At 41.5% G+C, this 24,532-nt stretch overlaps 1 protein-coding gene across 4 annotated transcripts in view; it reads left to right on the top strand.

The window, feature by feature from the left end:
* The first annotated feature begins 1,183 nt into the window (after positions 1–1,183).
* Positions 1,184–24,532, top strand: part of LOC106611319 (SAM and SH3 domain containing 1b) — a 116,558-nt gene continuing 93,209 nt past the window's right edge. For all 4 annotated transcript variants that reach the window (XM_082955776.1, XM_082955774.1, XM_082955775.1 and 1 more), the window contains exon 1: positions 1,184–2,495. In XM_082955776.1, coding sequence (XP_082811902.1) covers positions 1,929–2,495 — 567 coding nt within the window. In that variant the 5' untranslated portion in view covers positions 1,184–1,928. The remainder of the gene's footprint in view (positions 2,496–24,532) is intronic.

The raw sequence follows: 24,532 nt of genomic DNA, 5'->3' as shown, positions 1-24,532 counted from the left end.
GGTCCAACAGTCCTCCTGGAGAGAGCTACAGTACGGGTCCAACAGTCCTCCTGGAGAGAGTTACTGGTCCAACAGTCCTGGAGAGAGCTACAGTACTGGTCCAACAGTCCTGGAGAGAGCTACAGTACTGGTCCAACAGTCCTGGAGAGAGATACAGTACTTGTCCAACTGTCCTCCTGGAGAGAGCTACAGTACTGGTCCAACAGTCCTCCTGTAGAGAGCTACAGTACTGGTCCAACAGTCCTCCTGGAGAGAGCTACAGTACTGGTCCAACTGTCCTCCTGGAGAGAGCTACAGTACTGGTCCAACTGTCCTCCTGGAGAGAGTTACCTGGTCCAACTGTCCTCCTGGAGAGAGCTACAGTACTGGTCCAACAGTCCTCCTGGAGAGAGCTACAGTACTGGTCCAAATGTCCTCCTGGAGAGAGCTACAGTACTGGTCCAACTGTCCTCCTGGAGAGAGCTATAGTACTGGTCCAACAGTCCTCCTGGAGAGAGCTACAGTACTGGTCCAACAGTCCTCCTGGAGAGAGCTTCAGTACTGGTCCAACAGTCCTCCTGGAGAGAGCTTCAGTACTGGTCCAACAGTCCTCCTGGAGAGAGCTACAGTACTGGTCCAACAGTCCTCCTGGAGAGAGCTACAGTACGGGTCCAACAGTCCTCCTGGAGAGAGCTACAGTACGGGTCCAACAGTCCTCCTGGAGAGAGCTACAGTACGGGTCCAACAGTCCTCCTGGAGAGAGTTACTGGTCCAACAGTCCTGGAGAGAGCTACAGTACTGGTCCAACAGTCCTGGAGAGAGCTACAGTACTGGTCCAACAGTCCTGGAGAGAGCTACAGTACTTGTCCAACTGTCCTCCTGGAGAGAGCTACAGTACTGGTCCAACAGTCCTCCTGGAGAGAGCTACAGTACTGGTCCAACTGTCCTCCTGGAGAGAGTTACCTGGTCCAACTGTCCTCCTGGAGAGAGTTACTGGTCCAACTGTCCTCCTGGAGAGAGTTACTGGTCCAACAGTCCTCCTGGAGAGAGCTACTGGAATCGATTTACTTCAGTGGCTGACAATTACAGCGTTGATTGATCTGACATGTACTCAATCAGTCAATTGTGGTATATGTCGAACAGAGGGCGCCAGAGTACAGATAATGCTCAATTGCCTCTTTTTTTTCCTTCTTTTTTTTTTTAACGCGAAGCAGAATTCGCTTGGATTGAATGGCACTCTGGACCAACTCTAGACCAGAGAGACAAAGTTCATTCCGGGGAGAGAGAGGGTGCTTTGCACCATGTGCTACAACAAGTGTATTCGGAGCTAGGCATACAGATAAGAAGCGGTGAAAAGCGTTTCATCTCGCATTTACCGCCACTCTGAAGTTTGGAGTACTGAGTGATGAAAACAACGATATTTGGACGTTGCCGCGCCAGGACTGCCCTTTTCGAAACAGCAGCAATGAAACAAACAAAAGCGGTGAGGAACAAAGAATGTTTGAAATTCAGCTCGTGGACACTTAATGCACAATTCCTTCAGTTTTGTTTATCTCATGTATATGTTGTGTTTCTTTGGTTGGATATCATGCCTTCTCTTTCTCTCACCTGCTTGGATTAATTGATGACCAGACCACACCTACTAGGTTGGATTTTTGGACGCCATGGTCTAGTCATAATAAAATATTTGCATTGTTTGTTATCCAGAATTTTGGGAACACCAATATTGCAGCGTTTAACATGGTAACCTTTATTTTTTTGTAACAGTAGACTCGGCTCTTTTTAGATTTCGTTTTGTATTCTTCATCAGTTTAATAATCTCTGCATGCGTTTGTGATTTTGGATCCAATAAGAATGACAGGCCGCGGTGGATGTAAAATTGTGTCAAAGATACCGGCGCTCCTGAGGTTTACATTTTGGAGATAACGGAACCATTTCTAACACAGCCTATGCATGGAAAACATTGCTCATCGTATGTCAAAATGATGCGCACCGGCCCCGGCCTTGTCTATGAGTGGCTACAGAATCTTAAACTGCCTCAATACTTGGAGGGATTTGTGGACAATGGATACGATGATCTCGAAGTTTGTAAACAAATTGGTGACCCCGATCTGGACGCCATAGGGGTCCACGTCCAGCACCACCGACAAAAATTGCTCGACGCAGTGAAGAGGTTGAGAGAGCAGGAGAAGGAAAAAGTTCTGGGTCTTTACTTCACCCTCGAGCCCCTGTACCCCTCTTCCTGTAGACCCTCGTTGGGCACCAACATAATGCACATCACAGAGTGCGAGCATGACCTCCAGGGGTCAAGGTCATGGACAGAACCCAACCAGGAGGAAGTTGGAATTGGGGCTCACCAAAGATTTCACCAAGAGTCATGTCCTAAAAACAACAATTTGAGTTTCACTGATTGTAAAGAGTTGGTGACTTACCCCAAACTGAAACTGAAGCTCTTGATCAGGGATAAACTTGTGAAAGATGGAATCGACCTCAGTGAGCTGCCATACACCCACAAGGTAGGCTCCTATGTCATTATTGATGTTGATAATTACAATGTTTCTTCATAGACTGTCACATTCAATTACACTCTTCCCTCTGTGTCCGCTATGATGAATAGTATGGACAATTTCTTTGTTGCTGTATACCAGCAATTGTGCTCTGACACTTTCAGAGTCAGGATGACTACTGCTCGAGGCCTTATGGGCAGTCGGAGGACTTTAATACACACACACACACACACATTTAGAAATGTATCTACTCAGAAGTGAATTTGGGTCTATAGGTCTGACCGACACACCTGCTGAAACAATGCTCTGTTGTGAGAGTCCATTTAATTTATAAGTCCTATGGGACACATTATTGACCTGGCTGGGTTAATGAGCTCATATCTTGCAGACTTTCTGAGCTAACAGCTATATCATTGTTACTTAACTGTATTTTACTGTTGGTTAATCTGATAGCCTCCATTGTCTGCCACCGTAGCGTTGGAGACATAGTGTGCTTTCCAATTGGCACCCTATTCCCTACATAGTACACTCATTTTTTACCAGAACCCTATGGGTCCTGGTCAAAAGTAGTGCACTAAATAGGGGTTAGTTTCCATTTGATTGCCATTTGGAACGAACACAGAGTATTCAGATACTGTATCTGTCTACCTCTCATTCCATCCCTCTGCTCTGACAGTTGTTTTACGGAGAATGGCGTCACTCTACTGTTGTGACGCAGAATGCATAGCACCATAGAATAAAGGTTTTATCAGATATTATTCATCCTGATCAGACAGGTGTTTTACATGGATGATACATTGGAGATAATGTAAGACAATTACATGAAACGCCAAAGAAACCAGGCCTGATGACATCACATACGATACAGATGCTCTGTGTACATCCCCTCAGACTAATGCTGTTATTCACGGTCAGAGAGCTAGGCAGGGTCTGCAGTTGCAGACTGTAGTATTGGCTTTAACCTTCATTGTGGTGTAAAGTATAGGTCTATTTAGTAATTGGAATCAGCACCACATTGCAGCAAAGACCAACTCCTGTTCTCCAGTATGGGGTTTGGCAGATTTTTGATTTAGGTTGCTGCCTCGTGGTGTTCTAAAATTGGTTCTGTGTCAGTGGATAGTGGTTAGACCTATATCGTATAAACAATGAATGAATTTGATTTCCTGACTCGGTGAGCCAGACATGGCTGTCAAAAATGGCCTTGCCTTTCCAGAAAGTCTTATTGGAGCTGAGATGTTACAACAGATGAAGAATACCTGCTTAGGCTGCAGTCTCGGGCTGCAGTCTCGGGCTGCAGTCTCGGGCTGCATGAATGGGCTACGGCCTCGGGCTACGGTCTCGGGCTGCACTCTCGGGCTACTGTCACACACAGTTTTTCCCTCCACTTTTAGCAAAATGATTCGTAATGTCACCAGTGCTGGTGCGGTCATTCTCAGTGGCAAAATGTTCAAAGTGGCTAGAGAGGACGCAGTAATGAGAATCCTATACTACGGAATATTAGGATAGGCTATTCATCCTTGGCTACGTTTCATTCAGTTGCAAAACTGAAACGCAAAACTGGAAACGCAAAACTGGCACCTGTCGTCGTTCCTCGCACATGCTGACCATCATGATGGATTTATTTAAAGAGATGAAGTCCAGACAGGCTTATTTTGGGAAACTTTCTGAATGGACATAGCTAGTTCTTTAACTCGTACACACCCACCCACCTAAGAGGACCCACTGAACCAAAGCTGCCTGCAGCGCATCTCACTCAGACGCATAAACAACATCACATTTCTCCTTTCCCAAAAATGTATTAAAAACCTTGCCACAGATTCAAATCCTTTCTGTAGGATATCAAAATCTATTCTATTGATCAGCCGCTGATACATTTTAGGGAAACAATAGGTGGTTATGTTGACACTAATTTCAGTGCTGTATCAAAATCTGTGCAACCACTGGAATCCCCTTTCACAAAAATCCTGGCAAAATGCATAGGTCATAGAATGAAAAAGGTTTATCAGATATTATTCATCCTGATCAGTTTGTTTTATTTATTTACATGGATGAGACATTGGAGATAATATTACTTGAAACAATAGAACACTATGAAACACCAAAGAAACCAGACCTGGTCTTCATAGCAGATTTAGAAAAGGCCTTTTTAAGTATGACTAGGAGTTTTATATAAATGCCTGGACTATTTTAATTAGGTGGTATCTCTTACTCAACGGGTTAGATACAGTATGTATAGTAACCCCAAGTGTAAAATATTAAAAGTTACTTCAAGTATTGAACTGTCAAGAGGAGTTAAACTAGGTTGTCAATATATGCCGATGACTCAAGACTTCCCTAAAGTCCGCCATCTTGATCACTGCACAGTGGAGGGTCTAGATCATTTATCTAGCCTCTCTGAACTCCAACCTAATTATGATAAGTATACCACATTATGTATTGGATCATTTAGAAGTCAACTTTTACATTACCCTATAGTTTACCAATTAAGTGGTCAAATCAAATGATATTTGTCACATACACATGGTTAGCAGATGTTATTGTAAGTGTAGCGAAATGCTTGTGTGTCACGACTTCTGCCGAAGTCGATGCCTTTCCTTGTTCGAGCGGTGTTCGGCGGTCGACATCACCGGCCTTCTAGCCATCGCCGATCCATTTGTTTTGTCTTGTTTTTCCACACACCTGGTTCTCATTGCCCGTCATTATGTGTTGTGTATTTAAACCCTCTGTTTCCCCCATGTCTTTGTGTGATATTGTTTATCTGTGTTGATGTATGCGCACGTTGGTCTGGTTGCACTGGGTTATGTATACCCGTTTTATATTTCGTGTTCATTGTGCCGTGTGCTTTTGATTCGCCTGAATAAAAGGCTCTGTGTGCTACCAAATACCTGCTCTCCTGCGCCTGACTCCCTTGCAGCCACTTACGCATAGCTGACATTGTGCTTCTAGTTCTGACAGTGCAGTTTAACCTGTCTGGGCTAGGGGGCAGTATTTTCACGGCCGGATTAAAAACGTACCCAATTTAAACAGGTTACTACTCTGGCCCAGAAACTAGAATATGCATATTATTAGTAGATTTGGATAGACAACACTCTGAAGTTTCTAAAACTGTTTGAATGGTGTCTGTGAGTATAACATAACTCATATGGCAGGCAAAAACCTGAGAAAAATCCAAGCAGGAAGTGGAAAGTCAGAGAATTGTAGTTCTTCTTTTGATTCTCTATCGAAAATACAGTATCTGTGGGGGACGTTGCACTTCCTAAGGCTTCCATTGGCTGTCAACAGCCTTCAGAAAGTGGTTTGAGCATTCTCCTGTCACTGGGCAGATAATAGGAGCTCAGTTTCTCAGTGGTCTGCCTGGCAACAAAGGGATTGGATATGCGCTGTCACGCGAGTGTGCCGTTCCTTCTTTTTCTTCTTGAATGAATATGCTATTGTCCGGTTGGAATATTATCGCAATTTTACGTTAAAAATACCATAAAGATTGATTTTAAACAGCGTTTGACGTGCTTCTAAGTATGGTAATGGAACATTTTGACTTTTCGTCTCTGGTTCCGCGCTCACGCGTTATGCCTTTGGATAAGTGATCTGTACGCACGAACAAAACAGAGGTATTTGTACATAAATATGGATTATTTCGAACAAAAACAACATTTCTTGTGGAAGTAGCAGTCTTGGGAGTGCATTCTGACGAAGATCAGCAAAGGTAAGAGAATATTTCTAATACTAATTCTGAGTTTAGGTTGCCCCGAACTTGGCGGGTGTCTGAATAGCTCGCCGTGATGGCTGAGCTATGTACTCAGAATATTGAAAAATGTGCTTTCTCCGTAAAGCTATTTTAAAATCTGACACAGCGGTTGCATCCAGGAGTAGTCTATCTATAATTCTTTAAATAATTGTTATATATTTTGTCAATGTTTATGATGAGTATTTTTGTAAATTGATGTGCACATTCACTGGACGTTTTGGTGGGATTACATTTTCTGAACATCGCGCGCCAAAGTAAAATGCTGTTTTTGGATATAAATATGAACTTTATTGAACAAAACATACATGTATTGTGTAACATAATGTCCCAGGAGTGTCATCGGATGAAGATCATCAAAGGTTAGTGCTTCATTTAGCTGTGTTGTGGGTTTTATTGACATGTCCTTGCTTGGAAAATGGCTGTGTGATTTTTTTCTGTCTATGTACTCTCCTAACATAATCTAATGTTTTGCTTTTGCTGTAAAGCCTTTTTGAAATGGGACAATGTGGTTACATCAAGGAGAAGTGTATGTTTGAGAAAGTTGAATTATGACATTTTGTTGTTTTTGAATTTGCCGCCCTGATATTTCACTGGCTGTGTCCCGCAGGTGCCCATGTTAGCGTCCCACGTAGCCCATAGAAGTAATCTAACAATTCCCCAACAACTACCTAATTCACACAAATCTAACGGGCTGAGTGAGATATGTATATGGATGAGTGATGGCCGAGCGGCATAGGCAAGGTGCAATAGATGGTATAAAATACATTTCTCGAATCCCATGTATATACTGTAAGATATGTAAACATGATTAATATTAAAGTGGTATTATTTAGAGTGCATTGTATAAAGTGACAAGTGATCCATTTAAAGTGGCCAGTGATTGGGTCTCAATGTAGGCAACAGCCTTTCTTAGTTAGTGATTGCTGTTTAGCAGTCTGATGGCCTTGAGATAGAAGCTGTTTTCAGTCTCTCAGTCCCAGCTTTGATGCACCTGTACTGACCTCGCCTTCTGGATGGTAGCGGTGTGAACAGGCAGTGGCTCGGGTGGTTGATGTCCTTGATGATATTTTTGGCCTTCATGTGACATCGGGTGCTGTATGTGTCATGGAGGGCAGCCCGACAGGATGATCTTGATTGTGCGTCTGTAAAAGTTTCAGGGTTTTGAGTGACAAGGCAAATTTCTTCAGCTTCCTGAGGTTGAAGAGGTGCTGTTGCGCCTTCACCACACTGTCTCAGTGGACCATTTCAGTTTGTCTGTGATGTGTACGCCGAGGAACTTAAAACTTTCCACCTTCTCCACACTTGTCCCTTCGATGTGAATAGGGGGGTGCTCCCTCTGCTGTTTCCTGAAGTCCACGATCATCTCCTTTTGTTTTGTTGATGTTGAGTGAGAGGTTATTTTCCTGGCACCACAATCCCAGGGCCCTTACCTCCTCACTGTAGGCTGTCTCGTCGTTGTTGGTAATCAGGCCTATTACTGTTGTCATCTGCAAACTTGATGATCAAGTTGGAGGCGTGCATGGCCACACAGTCGTGGGTGAACAGGGAGTACAGGAGGGGGCTGAGCACACACCTTTGTGGGGCCCCAGTGTTGAGGGTTAGCGAAGTGGAGATGTTTCCTACCTTCACCACCTGGGGGTGGCCCGTCAGAAAGTCCAGGACCCAATTGCACAGGGTGGGGTTGAGACCCAGGGCTTCCAGCTTGATGATGAGCTTGGAGGGTGCTATGGTGTTGAATGCTGAGCTGTAGTCAATGAACAGCATTCTTACATAGGTATTCATTTTCAGAAAGGATACGGCAGTGTGATAGCGATTGCGTCGTCTGTGGACCTGTTGGGGCGGTATGCAAACTGAAGTGAGTCTAGGGTGGCCGGTAAGGTGGAGGTGATATGAGCCTTGATGAGTCTCTCAAAGCACTTCATGATGACAGAAGTGAGTGCTATGGGGCGGTAGTCATTTAGTTCAGTTATCTTTGCCTTCTTGGGTAAAGGAACCATGGTAGCCATCTTGAAGCATGTGGGGACAACAAACTGGGATGGGGAGCGATTGAATACAGTAGTGCCTCCTTCAAAAGTTGTGAGCTGACACCGCGGGACTTGGAGGTACCCAGCGTCATTGCTTTACTGCTCCAGACCACCACAAGGGGGAGTTAGAGCACTCATTATACATTTGGGTCTCAAGGTTTTTATATGACCAATCATATCGAGTGGTTCCAATGACGAATTTGACGCAAGCCACCTGTTCCCCCTGGTGACTTTCTTCAGCAAAGATGGCTGACAAAACATTACGGTGGAAGCAAATGTAAGTAATTATAACGTCATAACGAGTCAAGCAAAACATGTACAATTGAGAGGAATATGTTAGTTAATGTAGAGACAAACGATGTGCATATTTTTTTTGTCAAAGTTGATTTACGAAAATTGCTATTTAGCAAGTTTGCTGACTAGCTAACATTAGCCAGCTAGCTAGCAATGACATAAGTATGACATTGTAATTTGTGTTTATTGTTTTTAGGGACTCCTGAGAACCAGCAAACCAGGCTGTCGTCTTAGGAAACAGTGGATGTGAAGAATCTAGCTAGCTAAAGCATTGACTGCAAATTGAATGTACAATTGTGTAAGCTTTCCTTGCCATGCAAAGCAGCTAAAGTAACATAGCTAGCTAGCTAACTATTTACTTGCTTATTGTGTAGTGGAGGATAAAAATAACTGTTTGCTGATGGATGTGTAGCTAGCTACAGTATGTAGCCGATCTGCGTATGGACCCTAAAACTATAGGTTCTGAACTAATATTCATACCAATCTATGAACCTCAGCTATCATAGTTGTTGTATCAACTTCAAGTCTGAATGGCATTAATGAAGCCTAATGATTGAGTAGAATATAATAACTGTATTGTGCCAAGGATGCAAGTCCTAAATACATGTACTGAAGTTATTACCACGCATTGTAGTCTGTACATTGAGTATATTCACTGATTATGTACTCTTCCTTGGCAAATAAAGGTGCGGTTCAGGTATGAATCTCTGAGACATTCTTTTTCAGTCATATCCAATACCAAGTGTATCAAACTCCATTCTTTGAATGATGCTGTGTCTGCATGTATGTATTACCATTATACACTTCAGCAGTGTTTACCACTCCCACTCCTGGGACATCAATGATTCCACATTGTAACTATGCAATAGACTAGAAACATGATTCAAGTAAAGGCTGATTTGTAATTCATATATACAGAGGAGGAAGAAAAACTATGCTTATCTAACTCCCTTCATCTGCATTAACCTGTTAGGGCTAGGGGGCAGTATTGACACAGCCGGATAAAAAACGTACCCGATTTTTAATCTGGTTACTACTCCTGCCCAGTAACTAGAATATGCATATAATTATTGGCTTTGGATAGAAAACACCCTAAAGTTTCTAAAACTGTTTGAATGGTGTCTGTGTGCATTACAGAATTCATATGGCAGGCCAAAACCTGAGAAGATTCCATGCAGGAAGTGGCCTGTCTGACAAGATGTGTTTCATCTAGGCTGTTTTTAATGAAGATTTAGGATCTTTGCTCTAACGTGACACTTCCTACGGCTCCCATAGGCTCTCAGAGCCCAGGAAAAAGCTGAACGATATCGAGGCAGGCTCTGGCTGAAACACTTTATCGCGTTTGGCAAGTGGCCGCTCAGAGTACTGTGGGCTTAGGCGCGTGCCCGAGTCAACCGAATGCTTTATTTTTTTTCATCTGTTTACCTAAATGCAAATTCCCGGTCGGAATATTATCGCTTTTTTACGAGAAAAATGGCATAAAAATGGATTTTAAACAGCGGTTGACATGCTTCGAAGTACGTTAATGGAATATTTAGATTTTTTTTTTCACGAATTGCGCCATGCTCGTAACCCTTATTTACCCTTTCGGATAGTGTCTTGAACGCACGAACAAAACGCCGCTGTTTGGATATAACGATGGATTATTTTGGACCAAACCAACATTTGTTATTGAAGTAGAAGTCCTGGGAGTGCATTCTGACGAAGACAGCAAAGGTAATAACATTTTTCTTATAGTAAATCTGACTTTGATGAGTGCTAAACTTGCTGGGTGTCTAAATAGCTAGCCCTGTGATGCCGGGCCATCTACTGAGAATATTGCAAAATGTGCTTTCACCGAAAAGCTATTTTAAAATCGGACATAGCGAGTGCATAGAGGAGTTCTGTATCTATAATTCTTAAAATAATTGTTATGCTTTTTGTGAACGTTTATCGTGAGTAATTTAGTAAATTCACCGGCAGTGTTCAGTGGGAATGCTAGTCACATGCTAATGTAAAAAGCTGGTTTTTGATATAAATATGAACTTGATTGAACAAAACATGCATGTATTGTATAACATAATGTCCTAGGGTTGTCATCTGATGAAGATCATCAAAGGTTAGTGCTGCATTTAGCTGTGGTTTGGGTTTATGTGACATTATATGCTAGCTTGAAAAATGGGTGTCTGATTATTTCTGTCTGGGTACTCTGCTGACATAATCTAATGTTTTGCTTTCGTTGTAAAGCCTTTTTGAAATCGGACAGTGTGGTTAGATTAACGAGAGTCTTGTCTTTAAAATGGTTTAAAATAGTCATATGTTTGAAAAATTTAAGGTTTTGCATTTCTAAGGTTTTTGAATAATGCGCCACGGGATTGCACTGGCTGTTACGTAGGTGGGACGATTTGGTGCCACCTAGCCCAGAGAGGTTAATAATACATGCATTACAATTATGATAATTGTAATATTATAAGTACAAGTTCAATCTATACTTCAATGCATTATAAAATGAGGAAGAAAGACGAGGTGGGTAGAGCGGTGTAGAAGACAAAGGGAAAGTGGTAAGAACAGAGGCAGACAGCATATGATTAATGAATTACAGTGCTACCTTAATATTCTCTCAGTTCATCACAATTACAGTGTCTCTAGCGGTGTCTCCTAACCAGCCTTGGGCTCCCAGTTGGCCCAAAGGTTATCTTAAGAGCGGGTGAGGTGGCGATGACGGGACTGGCTTCCTCTTGCACATCAAAACATACCTGCTGACGAGAGCATGATTAAGCCTAAGTGGCTACAGAGTACTTTATGCTGAAAAACAGACACATGATGACAAACAATAGCAGATATTGTCAATAGAATATACTGTATGTGATGCAGACACCTATCGGAGTGTACCTGAAACATTTAAATATAGAGGGCTATGTGTCTCACCACTTGGTTATTGCAAGGCTAATCCCCCAGGGAAATCATGACTTGGCAGCAACAGATAGTCCTGTGAAAATGGCTGAGTGTTTATTTGGTGTGAATCTGAAAATTAGCAGCTGACATCTTAAGTTTTTAAAAATAATTAATGCATGTGAGACAGGCTCCATGTACAACAAGACAGGCAGAGAGAAATAACACAGAATTGTTTAATTACCTCTGGTTATGGACACTTTTGCTTGCGATAAAGCTTCCACGGCCTGTTCCTCGGAACTTCTGGCAATATCTACATTTTCCACCCCTTGATAAGCTCGCACTCTGAAGTAAATAAAATAGCTTATTTTTTTGAAGATATGAAAACAATAACTGAGATATGACCATTCAATCTAAAGCAGCAGATGTCATTTTCAGGATACGTCAATACAGCACAGAAAGCTTAACACCAGACTGGTATTGTGGTTGTTCAGTAGGTGATGGAAAATATGCAATATGTATATAAAATATTTACCTTCCTTGAAAATCCATCCATACCGCCAAAGATGACAATGTTGTATCTTGAAAAGAAGCATAGGAATTAAAAGTGAAATGTTTAACCTATTAACCTGCTTCATTATTTATGAATTACCAGTTGATGAAGAACAACTCCAATTTCATACATCATTGAAAATTAGTCTCGGAATAAGTAAGAATAAAAAAGTGAACTTCTTAGATTTGATGGAGACATACATCTTAGTACCTTATCAATTTATGATTTGTATCAATGTGGACGAGAGACTGGAACAGGGAGTATTTTTGCCGAGCAATGCAATGAAGCTGGATCATTCTGGCAATGATACCTGCACCATCTACACGCTGCAAAGACTCCCTAACTCTTCTCCATCTACACGCTGCAAAGACTCCCTAACTCTTCTCCATCTACACGCTGCAAAGACTCCCTAACTCTTTTCCATCTACACGCTGCAAAGACTCCCTAACTCTTTTCCATCTACACGCTGCAAAGACTCCCTAACTCTTCTCCATTGTACACGGTGGCCCGTTGTTCTGAGACTTCCTTTGGCCATTCTAAAGCCCGCATGGGGCATCCTTGCCTTAATGGGTCTGACTTTCTGGTCTAACTCTTCATCTGACATATCAGAATAGCAATCCCTGACAGACATATTGTGTTCTTTCATCCTTCTGTAAAAAAAACTAGCAGTTACATGGTCATGAAATATGATGAAATATCGACTATAAAACAAATAGGACATGGCCTTATGAGTTGCCATGAAAGAAAGTTAGATTAATTCAACTGAAAATGTTGAGAACAGGCATTCGTAGCTAATGCTTTTGGTTAGCTTGAGAATAATAATTGCATGATTTTATCATTCTATGGTATGTATGTAATGTAGTAGAATATTATGAACCGACACTGAATCGTAGGAGCTATGTAAAAGTTGGACGGAAGAACGTCCACTGCTGCTTACCTGAGATGCCATCCTCACACAGTCCTTCTTCGTAGGTGTCTGCTAGGACTTCCTTTGTGTCTGAAAAAAGTTGCTTTCATAACAAATTATTTTTGATTGAAAAGAAAAAAAGTTTTGCTCTCAACAAAAAGACATATGTACCTCCATGGCATATAACAATTTACCTGTGAATAACCAGACCTTCATACAAACTTGCTATGCAGAATTCTTGACGCACAACCGAAAGTGCTGCCATATCCTGCCAGCACACCCACAAGCGAGCCACTCAGGCGCAGAATCGTGCGTGGAAAAGGGCGAGGAACGAGATGGGAGTAACAGCAAGTTGGGGAGGGGGGCTAAAAGCTGAACAATAGACTATTCAACCTTTACTAAAGAATAGTCTAATAGCCGAGCTAGGTGTGAAACCCCCTAACACAGACCAGATTTGCCCTAACGACCAAGGGGTAGTTTGCTACTCAATGTAATAAAGTAATTACTTTTCAAATAAGTTACCTTGCATGTTATGTTGGCTGACAATTTGTTAGCTATGCTGTCCTTACGAACCACATAGCATATCATTACAGCGGTATGTACTGGTATGTTAGCTATCTACCTAACGTTAGAAGTTATACATTGAACTTGCCAGTATATTAACTATAGGCTTTCTAACTACCCAATGTTTATTGACTTGATTATTCCCTTCATTCTTAGCTTAGCTAAATGGTATAGTCGTTGTGCGTTGTCAATGGACATTCGGGTGCTCGTAAATTCGTTCTGGCTATCTACTCCGATTTCAGAGAACTCTTCTGAGTGTACCAGAGCTCAGAATAATGAATTTATGAGCGCTCAACACCGGTTGAATATGGCCGGTGTCAGTAAACGTTGGCAAAAAAGTGTAATTAAATTGTTACCAGCAGCACAGTTAGTCACCATTGCTCTGGTTAACACAAACTGCGTAACCAGCTCTGCTAGGGTGAATAAATGGTCAGAGTGGTTTCATTTGTGTCTGGAAGTAGCTAGCCAATGTTCGCTTGGATGCTTGACTGCCGTTGTAAGGCCAGAAAGCTCAAATCAACCCAACTCCTCGGCCCGAACGTTCAGTGTGCACTCCGAGAGCGAAACGGTCTGAATTTACTAGGGATGGGTCGTTCGCGAACGAGTCGGCTCTGAGAGCCGGCTCTTGTAAGTGAAGGTTGGGAGCCGGCTCACATATCAGAAGACCCGACTTTATATTAAAAAAATTAAGATATGAATAATCAAAAGATTTAAATGAATAGAATTAACTAATTAAAATAATGAAAAAAAATATTATAATAATGTAGGCCTAAATGCTCAAGCGCACATATTAGTTCTGACTGTCTGCCCAGACTAACAGCCTCGCCTGTTGTTCCTGTCAATCAGACACACGGTGTCAACCAAGGAACCAAAGATGCGTGAGGGAAGGCAGAGACAACTCACTCACAGTCACACACAAAGCAGCCAAGGAGAGGGAGGAAGGACAGCTGTGAAAACAACAGCTGGAAAAAGAGTCGGAAGCACGGTAGCATTTGGATGCTTTTTAATAATGCAGACAATGTTAGAGCACAGTGTAGAATTTGCCAAAACAAAATGAAGCCGGTTCTACGCACAACCTACACCGGCATATGCGAACTGTGCACCCAACTGTGAAGCTAGCTGTAGCGGAGCTTCAAGAAACTAGCGGGCCTGCTAGTGATAGTGGTGGAGCCAGCACCTCCACACGTGGAGATGTATCCACTCAGTCAAGTAGGCCTACTCCGCGACCCACAGCAACGCAGTCTTCTATGGACCAATTTATGCCAAAGTCTATCTGTAGCAAAACAAGGCCAAATTGATATTGCATTGGGTAAAATGATTTCCACCGATTTCCAGCCATTTTCGATCATGGAGGACAGAAGTTTTAGAAATTATAGCAATAGTCTAAATTCAATGTACACAATTCCATGCAGGAAAACCCTTTCAAAATCACTTATTCCACAACAGTACGAGAGCACACAGGCTTCAGTGTGGGAAAGAGTCCAAAAAGCTACTGCAGTTTGCACTACCACTGACTGCTGGACATCAAGGATAACCACTTCTTACATGTCGGTTACATGTCACCTCATTGAAGCTTTTTCGATGTCTAGCTGTCTTCTGGACACACCTCAGAGAACTTGGCAGAGGAACTGTTGAGAGTGGCCAAAGAATGGCAAGTAGATGGAAAAGTGGTCTGTTGTGTTAGTGACAATGCAGCTAACATAACCAAAGCCATAAATGTTTTAATGGACCCATCATCCCTGTCTTGCCCACACAATCAAACTGATTGTAAGAGATGCTCTGAAGGTGATGAATCCTACTGTGGACAAAGTGAAAGCAGCTGTGGAATACTTCCACAGCTGCGGAAAAACTAAAGTCTACACAATGCCAGATGGGGATGCTTGAGCTGAGGCCTAAACAAGACTGCACTACAAGGTGGAATTCAACATTTTATATGTTGAAGCGGTTTCTTGAGTCAAAGGATGCCATCATCTCTACCCTGGCCATTGTCAATGCACCTGTTGATGCTCTGACCTAAGAGGAATGGGAGGTGGTGGAGGAGGTGTGCAGAGTCCTGGAACCCTTTGAGCAGGTCACTGTGGAGATCAGTGGAGAGAGGTACAGTAAGCAGTTATTACTACATAATTATTTAATCCAGTATTATATATGTATATGAGCAGTAGATGAGAATGTAGTATCAGTAGACAAAACATGAATCTGAACTAAAGTTACTGTTCTCTCTTTTCAGCTATGTCACAGCCTCAAAAATGATACTCCTGTGTAAGGGTCTGCAGCGAATCACAGCCAGCCGCCAGAGAGAAGAGACTCTGCATAGTGGCCACATCCGTTCCTTCTGAGAGGGTCTTCTCAAAAACGGGACAAATAATTACAGAGAGAAGAAACCACATCAGCCCCTCGAAAGTGAGGCAGCTTGCGTTTCTGAATGCAAATCTCTCATAAAAGCAAAATATGGTCAGCATTGCTTTGTGCTGCTGGTTATAACATGGCAATAAAGAAGAGAGAGAAAAGAGGGAGCAGTTTAATGTTTTAAATGGGATGCTGCAGTTTTGCACATTATTTATTTGTCTTTGATATGGTGCAATATTCTATTATGCTGTTCAGATTGTATTTGTTTTGAATGGTTAGATTTATATGCGCTTTGTTAATATACATTAAAAAGTTATACTTTAAATGCAAATGTTTAATGGCATTCTTTTTCATAACAAACCAATGCATTTTTAAATACATTGTGGTTAAGGTAGAGTATGATTTCATTTAATAATTTAATTACAATTGTTTTACCACCAATCATAGTCAAACTATCGCAAGCTGTTTGACTTGAGAAAATACAAAGCATATATATTTTTTTTAAAGAGCCGTTTGGGAGCCAAAAGAGCCAGCTCTTTATGGTGAGCTGAGCCGAACGAGCCGGCTCAATGAAAAGAGCCGGAATGCCCATCACTAGAATTTACAAACTGACAATCTGACAACGCTCTGAATTTATGAGCGCAGGAACTTCAGGTTGAATTTAAGAACACACCCAAAGTCGAAAAATTTCTAACTTGTAATTTGTTATGCTAACTAGCTAGCAAGAGGTTGCATACAGTAGCAACAGCATCAACTTCTGGTAGAGAAGGCAAAGAGCAGGTACACTCAACTGAAAGTTCGGTTACACTACAATTAGGGTGTGGAAATGTTATGCCCCTTAGATATTAATTTAGAATCCTCCAATCCACTTAAGCTGTAGCCTACTCCTGTCACATTGTACAGAGCCATATTTGGACACACCTACTCATTCCAGGATTTTTCTTTATTTCTACTATTTTCTACATTGTAAAATAATAGGGAAGACATCACAACTATTAAATAACACATATGGAATACATCACAACTATGAAATAACACATATGGAATCAGTTAAGAACAAAATCTTATTTACAAGGACAGCCTACTCCTTCCTCCCCATCGGGGAATTGAACCCCGGTCTCCCGCGTGCCTTGTCCCCACGACACAGGGAGTCTTTAGCTAAATAGCCCAGTACTGTGCTGCCGACCGTCACGTTGTACAGTGCCATATTCTCTGTTCCTAACGGAAACCCAGAGGGTTTTTCGTTTTTCTTGGAATAGAAACACCATAATATTAATCAAATTAATTAAGCAAGTACCAGTCAAAGGTTTGGACACACCTACAGTACTCATTCCAGGATCTTTATTTTATTTTTTACTATTTTCTACATTGTAGAATGATAGTGAAGATGTCACAACTATGAAATAACACATATGGAATCAGTTAAGAACAAATTCTTATTTACAAGAACGGCCTACTTCTTTCTCCCCGTTGGGGAATTGAACCCCGGTCTCCCGCGTGCCCTCCCCATCTCTGGTAATGCCAATATGGAAGACTATCAAATGCTTCTCAAAGATGCCCTCTGGTGGTTAAACTAGCACTAAATTGCATTAACAGAAAAAATGGCTGACAATTAAATGACGTGCCACAGAATGCTGCGGCAGCCCGCAAGGTGTGCCGCAGTATGACGCAACTTTTAAAGGAGGAACCACTGTATGTCCGTAAACACACCAGCCAGCTGGTCTGCGCATACTTTGAGGACGCGGCTGGGGATGCCGTCTGTGCCAGCAGCCTTGCGAGGGTTAACACGTTTAAATGTTTTACTCACGTCAGCCACGGAGAAGGAGGGGTGGGCGCAGTCCTTGTTAGTGGGCCGTGACGGTGGCACTGTATTATCCTGAATGCGGACAAAGAAGGTGTTTAGTTTGTCTGGAAGGGCGATGTCGGTGTCCGTGACGTGGCTGGATTTCTTTTTGTAGTCCATGATTTCCTGTAGATCCTGCCACATATGTCTTGTGTCTGAGCTGTTGAATTGCGACTCCACCTTGTCTCTGGCCTGACATGTCACTTGTTTGATTGCCTTGCGGAGGGAATAGCCACACTGTTTATGTTTAGACATATTCCCAGACCTCTGTCCATGGTTAAATGCGGTGAATCGCGCTTTCAGTTTTGTGCGAATGGCGCCATCCATCCACGGTTTCTGGTTCGGGTATGGTTTTAATAGTCAGTGGGTACAACATCTACAATGCACTTCTTTATAAATGCACTCACCGAGTCAGCGTATAGGTCGATGTTGTTCTCTGAGGCTGACCAGAACACATTCCAGTCCGCGTGATCAAAACAATCTTGAAGCGTGGCTTCCGATTGGTCGGACCAGCGTTGAATGGTTATCGTCACTGTTACATCCTGTTTGAGTTTCTGCCTGTAAGACGGAAGGAGCAAGATGGCGTCGTGGTCAGATTTGCTGAAGGGAGGGCTGGGGAGGGCTTTGTATGCATCGTGGAAGTTAGAGTAGCAGTGGTCGAGGGTATTGCGCATGCACGTAGTGCAATCAATATGCTGGAAGAATTTAGGTAGACTTGTTCTCAAATTTGCTTTGTTAAAATCACCAGCTACAATAAATGCAGCCTCAGGTTGTATGGTTTCCAGTTTGCATATAGTCCACTAAAGTTCCTTGATGGCCGTCTAGGTGTCTGCTTGAGGGGAAATGTACACAGCTGTAACTATAACTGATGAGAATTCCCTGTCCGGAGACACCTGAAACCCCACCTCTGGAATACCTAGGATAGGATAAAGTAATCCTTCTATTGTTACCCCAGATTTCCTGGGGTAACAATGTAAGAAATAATACATAAACAAAATACTGCATAGTTTCCTAAGAACTCGAAGTGAGGCGACCATCTCTGTCGGTGAAGTAAACATACTTGTTATTCATATATCTATAAATTAACTGTCAGTAGAATAGACAGTCTTGCAACCATGAGGTAAATACCTGTAGTTATGGAAAAATCACCCTGATTTTAACTCTTTATTCATATAACAGTTTACTTCTGGCACTGCCTATCCCAGACGAATCGTTTTATAAATTATGAGCCAAAAAATATTTCACTATTTGGAACGGTAAACCAGACACAATTAAACATACATATTTATATAATGAGTACGAGTTTGGGCTGGCTAAAATGATTTAAATATTAAAACATTTAACCACTCACTAAAAGATTCAATTATAGAAAAGTTATACTTATACCCAAACTGGTTCTCCAGCTAATTAGTAAGAATGGCTCAGTTCTTAATCCAGATTACGGTTTTCAATTTAAATGATTATACAAAATTCTTGTCACCAACAGAATGTTATGTATATGAGGCACACAACCATCTCAGCTCTGCAGATTTTGCTGCAAAGAGACACAATCACGAGATCACTTATTCTGCGTATTGTGCCTAAAGTGCCTTCTGAAAATAATTATACGTAGGGCTGTGGCGGTCACAACATTTTGTCAGCCGGTGATTGTCAAGCAAATAACTGTCGGTCTCACCGTTTTAATTAACACACACATTTAGCATCTCCTGGCTTCCACACACAACCTACAAGCCACTGATGCAAACCTTTTGGAACATCCTAGATTTTAAAAATCCATGTAATATAGCCTACACCTTCACAATAAATCCATTATTTATTTTAGTTAGGTCTAAAGAAACATGATATGAAGGAAATGTAGTCTATTTCAGAAGAACAGAATAGCATACTCTGAGTTGTCCTAATCTGCCTATGTCACGTCCTGACCCTAGTAAGATGTCATTTTCTATAGTAGAGTAGGGCAAGGCGTGACAGGGGGTGTTTTTGGGCTGATCTATGTTTTCTAGTTCTATGTTTAAATTCTAGTTTTCTATATCTAGGTTGGGGTTTATTGGGTTGACCTTCAATTGGAGGCAGCTGGTCCTCGTTGCCTCTAATTGGAGCTCATATTTAGTAGGGGTGTTTCTGCATGTTGTTGGTGGGTGATTATATTTTGAGTAGCGTGTTTTTTCCCCTCTCTGCATCACAGTTTGTTGTTTTCCTATTTTCAAGTTATTAGTGTATTGCATTCAGTTTCACTTTTAATAAATATGTGGAACTACGAAAACGCTGCATCTTGGACTGCTCCTTATAACAGCCGTGACAGCCTATGCCATATGGCTGTGGGCTACACTAGTTCATTTAGCAGACAAGATTTGCTTAGAATTCTGTGGCATTATATTATTTTATAGTACGAAGAATACAATTGAACAAAGCTTAATAAAATAGAAACAATATTTTATCAACGATTTGAAGGAGTACGCACATGCGGTGATTCTGTGTTGAGCGGTTAACAAAGAAATGGGTACTCCTATATGCTTAATTTAGTGTTATTAATGTATCTTTAGTAGTTGTACAAACGTTGAGCAATATGTTTTGATATTTAATACATTGTAAGGCTGCATGATGCAACTCCAATAATAATGAAAAGTAGCTTGAAAGGCATTAGCACTGCTATGTTTTTTGCACAGACACTTCGTCAGTCTCTCATTCACAATTTGAGAAGCAGTCGATATCATAACCTCCATCGATAAAAGACAGTACTGTGCAGCCGTCTTCATCGACCTGGCCAAGGCTTTCAACTCTGTCAATCACCGCATTCTTATCGGCAGACTCAATAGCCTTGGCTTCTCAAATGACTGCCTCGCCTGGTTCACCAACTACTTCTCAGAGTTCAGTGTGTCAAATCGGAGGGCCTGTTGTCCGGATCTCTGGCAGTCTCTATGGGGGTGCCACAGGGTTCAATTCTCGGGCCGACTCTTTTCTCTGTATATATCAATGATGTCGCTCTTACTGCTGGTGATTCTCTGATCCACCTCTGCGCAGATGACACCATTCTGTATACATCTGGCCCTTCTTTGGACACTGTGCTAACAAACCTCCAAACGAGCTGCAACGCCATACAACACTCCTTCCGAGGCCTCCAACTGCTTTTAAATACTAGTAAAACTATGTGCATGCTCTTCAACCGATCGCTGCCCGCACCCTCCCGCCCGACTAGCATCACTACTCTGGACGGTTCTGACTTAGAATATGTGGACAACTACAAATTCCTAGGTGTCGGTAAGACAAACTCTCCTTCCAGACTCACATTAAGCATCTCCAATCCAAAATTAAATCTAGGTTCTGGCTTCCTATTTTGCAACAAAGCCTCCTTCACTCATGCTGCCAAACATACCCTCGTAAAACTGACTATCCTACCGATTCTTGACTTTGGCGATGTCATTTACAAAATAGCCTCCAACACTCTACTCAGCAAATTGTATCCAGTCTATCACAGTGCCATCCGTTTTGTCCTATAGCCCTATATACTACTAGAAGCCAAGCATCCCGGAGTCGCCTCTTCACTGTTGACGTTGAGACTGTTGTTTTGCAGGTACTATTTAATGAAGCTGCCAGTTGAGGACTTGTGAGGCATTTGTTTCTCAAACTAGACACTTTAATGTACTTGTTCTCTTGCTCAGTTGTGCACCAGGGCCTCCCACTCCTCTTTCTATTCTGGTTAGAGACAGTTTGCGCTGTTCTGTGAAGGGAGTAGTAGGTGTAACATTCAGGTGTAACACCACAAAAAAGGGGTGTGAATAGTTTCTGAAGGCACTGTACATAATGTTAATGACAGATTGAGGCTACAAAGTGCTTACTGCAGAGGGGAACTCACCACTGACATTTCTATATGTATGGAAGCACATGCAAACTTATTTAGACTTATCTGACTGAAAGTGTTATTTTTTATGTCCTTTAGTTTGGGTGATTCCCATGCCAGCGTAGCCAGAAAATATTTTTGGCATCTCAGATTGTGTTGGCAACACAAACTTAATTTGGAAGAAGGATTTTTGACATGGTTTTACATTTTTATCGCAAACAATTTGAGAAAATCATGATGGCCATTTTAGGCCCGTTTTAGACCTATACATGCCTCCTGTAACACCCTATGATCTGTGAACCGTACATGATACAGACAGCAACTTGGTTCATAATACTCCTTATAGTGTGCTCTTTAATATGGAGTACCGTAATTTCCGGACTATTAAGCGCACCTGAATGTAAGCCGCACCAACTGAATTAAAAAATATATATATTATTTTGAACATAAATAAGCCGCACATGTCTATAAGCCACAGGTGCCTACCGGTACATTGAAACAAATGAACTTTACACAGGCTTTAACGAAACACGGCTTGTAACAAAAATAAATAGGCTTTAACGAAACACGGCTTGTAACAAAAATAAATAGGCTTTAACGAAACACGGCTCGTAACAAAAAATTAAAAATTAGCAGTAAGCTTTAGTTGTCTTTTTGCACTGAGTCAATTCCTCACGCTGCTGTTTCCAACGTCTTATCATCGACTCAAGACCAAGTTCCCATGCAGCAGCTCTATTTCCTTTTCCAACAGCCAGATCAATCGCCTTCAACTTGAAAGCTGCATCATATGCATTTCTCCGTGTCTTTGCCATGATGAGGGTGACAAAATGACTACCGTAATCAGAATGATGGGAAGTTTGAGAGCGCTCGATTTAATCTAAACAGTAAACAAAAAAGTTGTTTGACCTTAACCCGTTCGGCAATTTCATTGGTCTAATGAAAGCTTCATGCCGCCAAAAAACTGAGCACGTCACAGAATGTGTTTTTTGGAAAGAAAAAAAAATGAAAGCGGGAAAAATCCATATATTAGCCGCGTCATTGTTTAAGCCACGAGGTTCAAAGCCCGGGAAAAAAGTTGCGGCTTATAGTCCGGAATTTACGGTATGTCTAGATTCTGAAATAGTTTTTCATATGAATATCTCAAAAGTAACCTTTTTTGGTTTTGCTTAATTTTAGACATTGGTGGTAACAATATACTCTTCAAACATCACATTTCCTGAGTGGTGCTCTCTGGTACTTTTAATGATATGACACATTTTATACATCGAAATCGACATTATAGATCACTAACCAATCACAGCCCTGCTTTAGGATTGCAAATGTGATGTACTTGTAGAGTATATTGTTCCAAACAATGTCTTAAAATGAACAAATTCAAAAAGGGTTATTTTGAGACATTCATATAAATGTGAACATTTGTGTTTCAGAATCTAGATATACTCTGTATGTTAGAACACACTGTAAGGAGTATAATTACACCAAGATGCTGTCTATCATGGATGGTTCATAGATCATATAGTCTTGCAGGAGGCATGTATAGGTCTACAAAGCGCATAAAATGGCCACTTTCATCATGTTTTTCAAATAAATGGTTTGTGATACAAATAATGTCTAACATCTTTGCAATGAAATCTCTAGTTGAGAATGTGTGGGCTGCGCTGGCGTGGAGTTGCAGCACAGATGGTTTAGTCAGCCCGATCATTGGCAGAGTTGATAGATTCCATAGAGGGTTTTAAAACGAGACGTTAAATAGAGGAGCAAAACAGGAAAATAGTGGAGAAATAGAGGCAGAAAAATAGGGACCAGAGGTTATGTCAAAAAGATGTCTGCCATAATCTCAGCATTTGTGGTTTACTAGGTAGGCCTAATTTGATGCTACCCTAACTTATTTGGTATGGTCTCTGATAACCTTTTATTCTTAGGAATCTGGCATTGTTTGCTCTTTGGTATCTGCCTGCTGATGTCAGACGGCTAACTGGCACTTGGAAAAGGACACAGCCACAGAGAGATTGATCCATGTTCTGATTACAGCATTTTGGAACAGAATCCTTTCGTGTCAGCAGTTTCATTTGGGGATTCCTCGGGAAACCAGGACAAAAGACCAGGGTATTCCATTAAGTTAGTTGATGCAGTTATAGGCTACAGGCCAGTTAGAATGACCATTGCTTTCTACAACCAGAGAAATGACCATCAAATTAAAATTTTGTGAATCGTAGAATTACATGAATTCTATTGAAGGGGATGTGTTGAGGATAATGGGATCAATCAGAACTGTTTAGTCAAAAATAATAATACATGTTATTAGACTTCAGCATGGTAACAGCTAGTGTTTGTGTAAAAAAAAAAAGCATTGCTATTACATAGTAATAGGTCTTATTACAAGCCTATCTGACAGCATTATAAAGTCCATGCTGCTGTTTTGGATGTCCTAATTTGATCAATTAAAAATGGATCTGTGTTCTGTAATTCCCAACCGTTGGCTTGTTTCGATGTGTTCAATAGCAGCATAGCACAATCAATCCTAACTGAGCCCTGTAATTTGGTGCCTGTCTACTCTCCAAATGGCACCCTATTCCCTATATAGTGCACTAATTTTGATCAGAGCCCTATGGGCCATTAATCTGTGTAGAAATACTTTTGTTTAGGTTTTTATCATTCTTTTGACAAAGACGAGACTTTGAGAACTAAGAGCTCATTTAAATATAGCCCGTGCAGTTCGTTTTAGCTGAAATTTGCAATAAAGCGACCTTGTTGATGAAGTTTACCTGATTTCATTCCATCTACTCCATTCAAACCTTTAGTTCTCTACATGCAGGCAGGCATGGTAGAGAACCTGGTGTTTTGTTGGGGTTTGTGAGGACTTAACAGTGTACATAATGAGATTTCTCAGATTTAATTGACATGGAAATATTTGCTGTTTGTCATTCCAATGTGAGGCTGCATATGGGAAGTTGTTTGTCCCACCAGACCTCTAGCCCAGAACCCCTGTCTGCTGCCCTGGACTGGTTCTCTGGCACATTCTTAGAACAGAATGGCTAACAACAGTTCTACCATAGAATTG

Source organism: Salmo salar, chromosome 09 (assembly GCF_965601325.2).
Source record: "Salmo salar chromosome 09, fSalSal1, whole genome shotgun sequence".
NCBI lineage: Eukaryota > Metazoa > Chordata > Actinopteri > Salmoniformes > Salmonidae > Salmo > Salmo salar.
This window is presented reverse-complemented; position numbering and strand designations above follow the sequence as displayed.